This window comes from Protobothrops mucrosquamatus, unplaced genomic scaffold (genome assembly GCF_001527695.2).
Source record: "Protobothrops mucrosquamatus isolate PMUCROS unplaced genomic scaffold, P.Mucros_1.0 scaffold1188, whole genome shotgun sequence".
NCBI classification, from domain to species: domain Eukaryota; kingdom Metazoa; phylum Chordata; class Lepidosauria; order Squamata; family Viperidae; genus Protobothrops; species Protobothrops mucrosquamatus.
Genome location: NW_015387400.1, coordinates 111,963 through 124,154, shown reverse-complemented (window position 1 = coordinate 124,154; position 12,192 = coordinate 111,963). Strand labels below are relative to the sequence as shown.

At 35.4% G+C, this 12,192-nt stretch overlaps 1 protein-coding gene, 1 pseudogene and 1 gene segment (V, D, J or C); 1 reads left to right on the top strand and 2 right to left on the bottom strand.

The window, feature by feature from the left end:
* Positions 1-2,111: 2,111 nt before the first annotated feature.
* Positions 2,112-3,095, top strand: LOC107291793. The segment is given in 2 exon segments: positions 2,112-2,160; positions 2,701-3,095. Coding segments are annotated over 2 exon segments (444 nt in total).
* A 328-nt stretch (positions 3,096-3,423) lies between these two features.
* LOC107291792 lies at positions 3,424-4,325 on the bottom strand (annotated as a pseudogene).
* Positions 4,326-10,626: 6,301 nt separating this feature from the next.
* LOC107291791 (olfactory receptor 6M1-like) lies at positions 10,627-11,577 on the bottom strand. The gene has a single exon (XM_015820827.1). The coding sequence runs from the start codon at positions 11,575-11,577 to the stop codon at positions 10,627-10,629; it is 951 nt and encodes a 316-aa protein (XP_015676313.1).
* Positions 11,578-12,192: the final 615 nt, after the last annotated feature.

The following is a 12,192-nucleotide window of genomic DNA, read 5'->3' as shown; positions in this document are numbered from 1 at the left end:
AGACACATAGTTAGGAATGCATTGCTACAGACTTGGGAAAAAATAAAACAAAAACATTATATAAGAATTCCAATGTGGTTATCCCCAACAGAAGCTCTGAAACACCCAAACCTACTGGATATAAATAAGATAATTAGATACAAGGAATTAGTAAACGAACAGGGAAATCTGAAAACAAAACAAGAATTGGAACAAGAGACAGGCAGAGAGATTGATTGGTGGACATTTACACAAATTCAGTCTAAATATACAGAGGACAAAAAATTATATGAAATACAAAAAGAGCCGCAAGAATTGGATAAAATTACACATGGAACAGAAATAAAATTAATTAGCAATTTATACAAATACCTATTGAGATATAAAATGGAAGATGAGGTTGTCAAAGACACAATGATTAGATGGGCAAATTTTTTTGGATATAATATAGAATTGGAGAAATGGGAAAAAAATGGGAAATAAACATAAAATTGACTATGTCAGCGACATTCAAGGAAAACCAGTTGAAGATATTTTACAGATGGCATCTTCCACCAGCAAAGCTTGCCAAGATGTTCCAGAACAATTCGCCAACATGTTGGAAATGTAAAAAAGTACATGAAACATATTATCATTTATGGTGGACATGCCCAGTTGTGAAAAAATACTGGACTAAAATAAGAAGATGGATCAAAGAAATAATAGACCAACCCATAGACTGGAAACCAGAGATCTTTTTGCTGGGTATTTTAAACAGAAAATATAGTAAAGAAATACAGTACTTAATTCTACATATAACAACGGCAGCAAGAATAGCATATGCACAGTTCTGGAAAAATGAGAATATACCATCAGAGGAAGAAGTGATAAGAAAAATCCTGGGCTGTGCTGAGATGGACAAATTAACAAAAGAGATAAAAGAAAAGGAAGACCCAGAGTACTATCTAATATGGAACAAGTGGTATGACTGGTTGGAGACTAGAAATAATAGAGGAGAATAAATGTGGAAAGGTCAAAAGTGGAAAATGTGTGTATAATAATGTATAGTAATAATAATATGTATTATTTTTAGTATGAAGTATAGTATGAAGGAAGAAAAATGCAAATAAGAAACAACGGGACAACAAGGATAAATATATCTAAAGAAGTATAAGAGGGGAAAATGTAAATAATAGAAGATTACCGTTACAAAATTGTTGTTAAAAAAAAAGGAGGAGTATACACTATGTATGTATGTGTGTTATGTTTTGTTTTGTTTTGTTGGTTTAAAAAATAAAAAAATGAAATAGAAAAAAAAATAAAGATGGGCTGGTTTTCTTACATTTACCCTTTTCTTCTATGTTTGTCTAGTGAGTAACAACTATAGGTATTGGGTAAATCAAACTCAAACTGGAACATCCCTAATTCTGAAGAAGGAGAACCACAACAATCAATGATCAAACAGATTGTATTTTCAGTATTAAATGTTGAATTATTATGTATAAGAGTATTTCCATTTTTCCCTGTGAAATACATAATTTGGGGGCAGAATGGCAGATGGCTGTGATAAGATTAACCTTCCTGAATCCTTCAGTCTTTGCTTGGATTTCACCATTTTAATTCTGAACTATCTTAAAGAATCTATACATCTATAACTTCTGTGAAATTCTGAATTCAGATTCCATACTTCTCAATTGAAACCTATATTTATCATTGTAATGGTTACAGCCTTCCTGATTCAGTGACAAAAGTCATAGAAGCCTGTGTAGGAATATGGGGAGATATATTTTATCTCATATTCCAAAATCTTTTCCAATATACAGTAGCCTATTAAAAAAAATAGGTCAGCATATGGAATTAATATATCCCATGGGGGGGGCATGGAATATAACAAGTAATGGGAGAAATTATAGCTATTTTTGCCATCAAAAATAAACATTAGAAAGACCTTTTTTCTGTACTAATAGAGAAAAAAAACCTATATAACTAGAGAGAGAGAGTTATAGAATTCAAATGAGCGGGGGAAGAATATTTCTGAAATGCAAACTAATTTACATGTCATGGGTTATATAGGAATTAGCTGCCAAACTTTCCAATTGTTCAAATAGCTGACTTTAAATTCCTAAATTCAAAGGAAAAGTACACTTGAAATTATGAAATACATCAATTATATTAGCCTTGCCATTTTGCTCTTCCTGGCTGGTGAGTAACCATGTTTCATTTTTGTCAGTTTAATATATCTCCGAATAAATATCACAATTCCTTTGTAATGAGATAAAAAAATTGGAACTAAAATTGAAAATACAACAAAGGTCTTATCTCATCTCCAGTGTGTATATGATTTTTTCCTCTCCCCAAATCTAAGGCTTCCTTTTCCTGTTTCTTCTTTTTCCATGACTTAAATATCTTTCCCCACAAAGATCCACTGCTACGTAAATTTAACATGGAAAATTATTATTAATAGTGTTGTCCAGCCTTGGCAATTTCTACCTGTATAGACTTCAACTTCCAGAATTTTCAGCAATAGCCATACCCACTGGTGACTTCTGGGACTTGAAATCCCCACATTTGGAAGATGCTAAGGTTTGGAAATAGTTGTCCATGAGATTTTTCATATTGTATTGAATCTTAGAGTGATATGGAACATATGCACAGAATATGAATTCAGAAAAAAAATGATGGTGGGTTATCTTTTTGCATTTGTAATCTTTTAATGTCCTTATGTTGTTCTTTTTTTAACAGGTGTTTCTGCCACTGTTACTTTGACCCAGCCACCTGAAGCATTTGCACTTCCAGGGAGATCCATTACTCTGACTTGTAAAGTATCAGGTTACAATATCAATGATCACCATTTGAGCTGGGTTCGTCAATCTAATGGCAAAGAGCTTGTCTTTATCACAGCCTTCAAGACTGGACATACCACATACACTGCCAATGAATTTAAGGGCCGTGTTACCCCTTCCACCCAAGGTTCAACAGGACAGCTAAGGATAGATGGTCTAAAAGTAGAAGATACTGCCATCTACTACTGTGTAAGAAACACAGTGACTGAATTTCGGAGTGTTGCTGCCCAATATCTTGTAGGAGATGCAACATGTCTTCTTGATGGGTTTTCCTCTCCTCTTTCCATTGGTTAGTTTCACTTCCTCATTTGAAGAGAGTTGGAGTCAGCCAAATGTGGTCTAAATTTCCTTCTTTTCACATCTGGGTACAAAAAGAAGCGGACATTTTTGCCACCCACTTGCTTCATTAGCCATGCTGAATTGAAAACCCAGTGGTTGACTTCCTTATATCTACCTTATATCTTGCTTATTTCTTGCAGACATTTCATTACCCAAACTAGGTAACATCATCAGTGCCAGTACTAACAGATGACATGCCACAGCAATCAGAGGACAAAAGAATGGAGTTCTACTTAGGACAAGGAGTTGAGGGAATGCAAAACATGTAAAGAGCCATGTACCATTAGGAATTCTTCTTTATTTTTGCTATTGCTTTCCACAGAGCTGTTTTGAAATCACTGTTCCGGATTGTGTAGATGAAAGGGTTTAACATGGGAATGAAACTTGTGTCGAAAAGAGACAATATTTTGTTAAGTTGGATATTCCCATGAGTTGAAGGCCTCAAGTACATAAACATAAGTACCATATAAAAAATGGTTACAACAGTGAGATGGGAGGCACAGGTGAAAAAGGCTTTGGAGCGCCCAGTGGCAGAAGGGATCTGAATTATAGTGAATATAATGCGTGCATATGAAATCAGGGAAAATCCANGAGTCCCACAAATTCAATTACAGTTGTGTCAGCACAAGCCAACTTCAGAACTGGACCAACGTCACAAAAGAAATGATCAATCTTATTGTGCCCACAATAGGGGTATGTCCACACCACGACCGACTGAGGAAATATGAGTCCAAACCCACCAATCCATGCCAGCAAAGACAGATTGAGACAGAGTCCACTAGTCATAATGGTTTGATAATGCAAAGGTTTGCAGATGGCCACATAGCGGTCAAAAGACATGATCGTGAGGGTGATGAACTCCACAGCTGTCATTGCGAAAACCATGAATCCTTGGATCATGCAGCAGGCAAAGCAGATGGTGTTTTTGCCAGAGAAGCTATTGACCAACATCTTTGGCATCTCTGATGTTGTGGATGAAATCTCAGCCATGGAGAAGTTGAGTAGGAAGAAATACATTGGAGTATGGAGCTTAGGTTCCATGGAAATCACTGTGATGATTAAGGCATGTCCCATAAGTGACAGAAGGTACATCAAAAGCAGGAGCGTATAAAATCCCAGGTCCACTTTATGTAATTCAGAAAATCCCAGAAGAACAAATTCAGTAATAAATGTAGCATTTGACATCTTGTTCTTCCCTAAAATAATGACAGTAATTTATAGAAACATGATTCCTTGATGGTCAAAGTAGCTTTAAATAACAAGGGATTGAAACAGGCATTAAGTTACACAGATTTGAATGGAATGGTTGACCTGAATTACTTTGCATAACATTCCATACTAGTTCTGAATTGTTTAAATGTCCCCTCCCTGTTCCAACTCATACAGGTTTCATTAATTGGCTGAGGTTTGGTAATGTCCATCACTCTGAGACAGCAGGCACCCACTGAATTTGAGAACTAGAGAGAAGTGAACTGAATTTGAGAACTAGAGAGAACTGGACTGAATTTGAGAACTAGAAAGAACTGATCTGAATTTGAGAACTAGAGAGAAGAAAAGAAAAACCACCCGGCTCATGTTTTCATAAGGACCTATTACCACTCAGTTTTTCTCTAGATCATATGAATATGATTTTCTCTAAATTGTATGGATAATCATAAACAAAATCTTATAAGATATTGCTAAGGAGTAATTAGAGGAAACCATTGGCAGGTTTCATAAGAACTAAATTAATGTTTCCTCCATCCATATTAAACAAATTCACATACCACATTAGTATTTGGATGTGTCTCTATTTGAGTATGTAGTTTAAGTTGAACATTATTCAGTTTAATGTTTAAAGGCTTATAAAAGAGATCTTTAAAAATGTTAAGGATAGGCAAAATCCAGCAGTACAGAAGAGCACTTTGAAGTAAGGGTTATAGAAAGAAGACAACTATCCAACAAAACCTTTTCAGGGAGAAACTGGACAGCCACTTGTCTCAAAAGGTATAGAGTCTCCTGCTTGAACAGGGGGCTGGAGTAGAAGACCTTCAAGGTTCTATTCTATTCTATTCTATTCTATTCTATTCTATTCTATTCTATTCTATTCTATTCTATTCTATTCTATATGCTTCAGATATAAAAATGATCTTGGATTTGTCTCCTATAATCTCCAGTAGGATTGCTAAAGTGGTCTACTCAAACTAATAATAATAATAATAATAATAATAATAATAATAATAATAATAATAATAATAATAATAATAAAGCTGCTTGTTATTGCTTGATGTCCAACAAAATTGAGTTGGCCATCACCTCTTCTTCATGAAGCAAATGTAGGTAGCCACCCACAAACCACTGTTAGAAGGAAATTCATTCTCCCCCTTTTAGGTGGTAGCCCTCCCATCCTGTAAGGTGAAAATCTATCTTCTGAACGTGAAGACGACAATCTGAGGACCACATGTTTATAGCTCCAAACCAGTTTGTTGAAAACAGCTACATTCACTTTCTCAAACTCAAGTTGATTAATGATTGTATTATTTAAAAGTAGAGAAAACATAAAGGCGTGGATAAAGAACTTCTACTAAACCCCAATTTAATCAGATTTATTTTATTAACATTCCAACAATTCCATACCATAATATAACCCCAAACAACTCAAAAACATCAGAGTGCTCCTGCGTTAAAAATAAACCGTTTTCACATAGAATACATCATTGCCAAGTGACAAAATTAGAGCATTATTCCAGCATCAAATATATAGAAGAATTTCTTTTTTTCAAAATACCTAAACATAAAAATAATCTCTTCCACTAATCCAGCATTAAAAATATCACCCAGGTACAATGCCAAACAAATTTCACAATAAAATCAAACAACATACCTTTTTAGCAGCAACCACACTAATTCTGAGATAGTGTTCAGTAAGTTTAATGTGGATATAGATTTTGTTCACTTAATTTGAGTAAGATTTTATTTTTCTTCTGACTTTCTTGAACGTACCTCAAGGATTTCTCTGAAGGCTTAAAGGATTACACGGATCTACCCAGACCAATTTAAGAAAGCTAATTAATCTTGAGAAGAATTATGTCTATGTCTGTCTCAGTCTGCCTCATTTCTCTTTCTCTCCTTACACACACTCTCTCTCACGTACACACACACAAACACACACACACAAACTTGTCTTTTTCTCTGTACTACCTCTACCTATAACATCTCTTCAAGTTTTGTGTCTATCTCTGCTTCTATCTATAGAGGCGGAGTACACTTTATATAATATTTCTTGAGCACAATATATGTCTTCCCAATATGATGTTTGAAAGTTGAGCCTTTGTTAACTAAATTCATAAAATAAATTCCTGTTTTGTTTGTTGTTGTTATGCAATGTATTGTTTGTGTCTTTGGAAAGAACCAGAATTTGTTACAGTAGGAAAGTCCCAAAGGTGATTTTCAAAAGGCAACTGAACTTTGTTTTTCCTTAAACACATTTTGCTTCTCATCTAAAAGTCCAATTGCCTTTTGAAAAAGCATCTTTGGGACAACCATGACCTGGATGACTGAGAATCTCCATAGATATCAGTAGGAGAGTATTATATTCCTGGGTCTAGTTCAATCATTTGTTCCATGATAAAGACTTCTATTAAAAGTATGGCAACAATGCAACTTACAAAAACTTTGCTGTGGATTAAGGACCCTGCAGGCTAATTGATGCTCATATAGCCTCTAACCCCAGATGTCCATCTTCCCTTTCCATCAGAAAAAGAGAATGTGGGATTCAGGAGGAAAGAGGCAATTATATAGGTTTTTTTTCTCCCCCAGGCATTTGTGGCTGAAGGTCTTTAGAACCAGGAAAATTACTATACAGGTTTCTCAAAATTCTGAAAATTAAGCAGGGGGTTGGACTAGAAGACCTCCAAGGTCCCTTAGAATTCTGTTATTCTGTTATTTTGTTAAGCCAAAGAGCATACATTTTTAGCACTTCTACACCATTTCTGAGATAGATTTCAGTACAATTAATGGGGATCTGATTCCCCCCCCCATTCTATTGCAAGATTCTTTTTTTTTTTTTTTACCCTTAGGACTTTCTTGTTGATATCTCAAGGATTTCTTAGGAGGTCCCTGAGCACCACATAGATCTCTGTGGGCCAATCTAAGAAAGCTAATCTTGGAAAGTTTTGTTCACTAAGTTATTGAAAATTATATCCATATACTGTATGTCTGTGCCTTTAGGTACCTTCCTGTGTATACACAAACATATTCAGGGTATAAATTTATATATGATATATTTCTCTATTAAAATAACAGTTCTTCAGAAAAGTGTGAAATTTCACTTAGAGAAATAGACATTGAATTATCTCTTTTGGGAGGCAATTTTTTTGCTGGCAGAACCTTACATCATTTTTCTAGATGTTTTATTTTTTTTATTACTTTTCACAAACATCCCTCCCATGATCTGATTGATTTGATCTCATGATGGCCTCTTATGAAGTCCTTGACTTTTATCAACTGGCAACATCCAAAATTTTGGTTAACCATTCAGACATTTTTTGTAAAAAAATATTTCCAGTCTGGCAATGAGGACATTTGCTCTAGCTAGGAAAGCATTGTGGCAGAAAGTGGCAAAATTACTTCTGATATGATGGCATCATTAAAGGATGTCTGTCTGTCTGTCTGTCTGTCTGTCTGTCTGTCTGTCTGTCTGTCTGTCTGTCTGTCTGTCTGTCTGTCTGTCTGTCTGTCTGTCTGTCTGTCTCTCTTTCTCATGTATCATCTATCTACCTATCATCTGTCTTTTTTTTTTGTAAAAGTTTTTATTGGTTTTTTTCCCATACATTCAGTAATAATTTTTCAACAAACGTGCTGTCTGAGTTTACATTCGCTAATACATATTTAATTCCTAATCCTTTATTCTTTATCTAGCCATCGATAAAATAAGTCCCAAGTTTGATAATATTCCATTTCTTCTTTTTCTTTTAGTCTCATAGTCAGTCTATCCATCTCTGCACATTCTTTTTTTTAATTATTTCTTCCTCTGATGGTATTCCTTCATTTTTCCAGTATTGCGCAAATGTAATTCTTGCCACTGTTGTGACATGCAAAATCAAATATATGCTTTGTTTGTTAGTCTTTTTTGGCATTATACCTAATTTAAAAAGTTCAGGTTTAAAATCTACATATTCTCCCAACATCTTTTCTAACCAGTTTTTCCAATAACTCTTTACTTTGTCACAAGTCCACCAAACATGATAATAAGTGCCTGACTTATGTTTACATTTCCAACATCTATCTGACATGTTTTTGAACATTTTTGCTAGTCTTGCTGGTGACAAGTGCCATCTACAAAGTATTTTATATAAATTTTCTTTGTAGGAAGTTGACATTGTCAGTTTGTAATTTCTTTCGCAAAATTTTGCCATTTTTCTAATTCTACATTGTATCCAAAATGTTTCACCCATCTTATCATTGTTTCTTTAACTTGTTCGCTTTCCATTTTCAAAGTTAATAAAAAATATATACATTTTCTTAATTAGTTTCTCATCAGAAGTTAACAATGTCTTATCAAACACAGTTTGTTCCTTATAAAATCCATACAGTTTAACATCTTTATCATATCTAGCTTGCATTTGTAAATGTGCCCACCATGATAGATTGATACCCTGATTTTCCATTTCTTGTTCAGATTTTAAATTCCCTTCAGAGTTTAGAATATCTCTATATGCCCAGATTTTTTCATCTCATTCTGTCTTCCTATCTTTCTTTCCATCTTTCTAACTTTTTATTCTATCTTTCTTTCTCTCCTCTCTCTCTATCTGTCTATCATCTATTTCTTTTCTTTTTTTCAAGATTAAGCATTTATTTCCACTTCTGAAGACAGTCAAAGAATTAGGTGCATTATTAAATCTTTAAGAAAGCAAGCCTTGGTAGGATTGGGCACCCTTTGATATTATTCATGGTGTGAGTTTGGATGTTGGTTTATTATTGTAATAATAATAATAATAATAATAATAATAATAATAATAATAATAATAATAATAATAATAATAATAATAATAATAATAATAATAATAATAATGATGATGATGATAGTGATAAAGTTGGAAGGGACCTTGGAGGTCATCTAGTCCAACCCCCTGCTCAGGCAGGAAACCCTATACCATTTCGGACAAATGGCTGTCCAGTTTCTTCTTGAAAACTTCCAGTGTTGGCGCATTCACCGCTTCTGGAGGCAGGTTGTTCCACTGGTTAATTGTTCTAACCGTCAGGAAGTTTCTCCTTAGTTCTAGGTTGCTTCTCTCCTTGGTTAGCTTCCACCCATTGTTCCTTGTCCTGCCTTCAGGCGCTTTGGAAAATAGCTTGACTCCCTCTTCTTTGTGGCAGCCCCTGTCATCACTGTGGATTCTGGCTAAAATAATATTTATTTGGAAGAATTAGGGTTCCAACCACATTTGGAAGAATTAGGGTTCCAACCACAGCAACTTCATGTCCCTTTAATACTTTTCTAAATGAATAATTCCTCTGGGCAGGTGAGTCTATCATCTATTTCTATCTCCCTCTAATCCAGGGGTCTTCAAACTTGGCCCTTTTATGACTTGTGGACTTCAACTCCCAGAATTCCTCAGCCAGCATGTTTGGTTGAGGAATTCTGGGAGTTGAAGTCCACAAGTCATAAAAGGGCCAAGTTTGAAGACCCCTGCTCTAATCCCTATGAAACCCAACATCTCAACTGATGGTGTATGGAGATTTAAATTCTACAAATCCAAATCCTCTCACTTTCCATGAGATGTAAAGAAAGGTAGATACTAACAGAAGATGCATGCTCTTGTTTTTTCATAAAGCACAATGATGGAATCAGAAAAAGTATCTCCCTACTGTCCTTAAAATACCCCTTTTCTTACTATTGTTTTCAGCATGACTCTGACACTTAAAACTCCAAACGTTTTCTGTTGATAAGCACTGACATTGGGGGGAGGTTGGGAGATGAGATGGGATACCCACTATAATCTCCAGTCTTCAAGTTCCTATTCATCTACAGATCAGCTTTTACAATTCCTCAACTTGATTGCATCAAAACAAAATTTAGCCATATAGTCCTGATCTTAGGTTCACAATAACCCAAGGCATGAAAAAAATGTCACACTGGGATATAGATTGGTATCCAAATCAATCAATTAATCAATCAATCAATCAATCAATCAATCAGAATAGAGCTGGAAGGGACTTTGGAGGTCTTCTAGTCCAACCCCCAGCTCAAGCAGGAGATCCTATACAATTTGAGACAAGTGGCTATCCAGTCTCTTCTTAAAAACCTCCAATGATGAAGCACCCACAACTTCTGAAGGCAAGCTGTTCCACTGGTTAATTGTTCTCCCTGTTGGGAAGTTTCTCCTTAATTAGTTAAATCTCCTTAACTAATGTCTCCTTGATTAGTTTCCATCCATTGTTTCTTGTTTTGCCTTTTGGTTCTTTGGAAAATAAGTTGACCCCTTCTCTTGAATTAAATAAATGGTCACTTCTTTTGGGGGGCAAGAATGTCCATTCGTTTCAATGCATCTTTGAAGACTTCCTTTACTTTCTCATTCCGAAGGGTATATATGAATGGGTTCAACAAAGGTGTTACCACAGTGTGAAGCAGGGCCACACCTTTGTAGAAGCCAGAGGAATGGATTTTCTCTGGTAGAAGGTACATGAAAATGGAACATCCATAAAAAACCAAGGCCAAAGTAATGTGAGAAACACAGGTTGAAAATGCCTTGTGTCGGCCAGCTGAAGATGGAATGCGTAGGATGGTGGCAATGATGTAGATATAAGATACTGAGGTTAGGAAAAGTGAACACAGGACAATAAGAGCTGTTGAGACATAGCTCAACCTTTTCAGTGTGGTTGTGTCCTTGCAGGCCAGCCTGAGCACAGGAAGGATATCACAGTAGAAGTGGTTAATAACATTGGGGCCACAGAAGGGAGTCAGATAAAAGGGGATTGCAGAGAAAAGGACAGAAAATAAAGCCCCTATCCAAGAGGCAGCAGCAAGCTGAAAGGTGAACCAACCACTCATGATGACAGAATATCTCAAGGGGTTACAGATGGCTACATAGCGATCAAAGGCCATAATAGCCACCAAAATGTAATCTAAAGTTCCCAAGAAAAAATAGAAATATATCTGGATCATGCAACCCATAAAGGAAATGACTTTTCGCTTGGTGATTATATTGAACATCATTTGGGGAATAATAACAGTGGTGAATCCAAGTCCTGACAAGGAAAGGTTGGCCAGAAGCCAATACATGGGGGTGTGGAGTCGATAATCTTTCCACACGAAGAAGATAATCAGAACATTCCCACTTAATATTAATATGTAGAACACTGCTATGATCAGGAACACAGGAACCCTGAATTTCTGGATGCCAGGAAAACCTATGAAAATGAATTCTTTCACCGTGCTGTAATTTTGAGACCTCATGCTTTCTTTTTATTATTTCTAGTGCACTAGAATAAAAAAAAGTTAAATTAATTTGGCATCAGTTTGTTCAAAATCAAGAATAACAAGGTTATAATTTTTTAAGATCAGGAAATTTGCTTTCCCTGGATTCAGTTATATCATGAGTCAAAACATTAAAAAAAAAATTCCTCATTAAAACAGCATATTTGAGCCAAGGTACTACACAAGGACAAGCAGATGAGCTAAGGTTAATGGTGAGTCTAAGCATACATTATTTAATATTTTCAATAAAATAATACCCATGTTGTAATAATTTCAGGAATCAATATATAACAGAATAACAGAACAACGGAGTTGGAAGGGAACTTGGAGGTCAATGAATCAATCAGAATAGAGCTGGAAGGGACCTTAAAGGTCTTCTAGTCCAACCCACTGCTCAGGCAGGAAACCTTATACCATTTCAGACAAATTGTTGTCCAATCTCTTCTTAAAATCCTCCAATATTGGAGCACCCACAATTTCTGGAGGCAAGTCGTTCCACTGACTAATTGTTCTGTCAGGAAATTTCTCCTTATTTCTAATTTGCTTCTCTCCTTGATTAGTTTCCATCCATTGCTTCTTGTCCTGCCTTTAGGT

Coding starts and splice junctions, on each gene's coding strand:
- LOC107291791 (XM_015820827.1), bottom strand. CDS start 11,577: ATGAGGTCTCAAAATTACAGCACGGTGAAAGAATTCATTTTCATAGGT.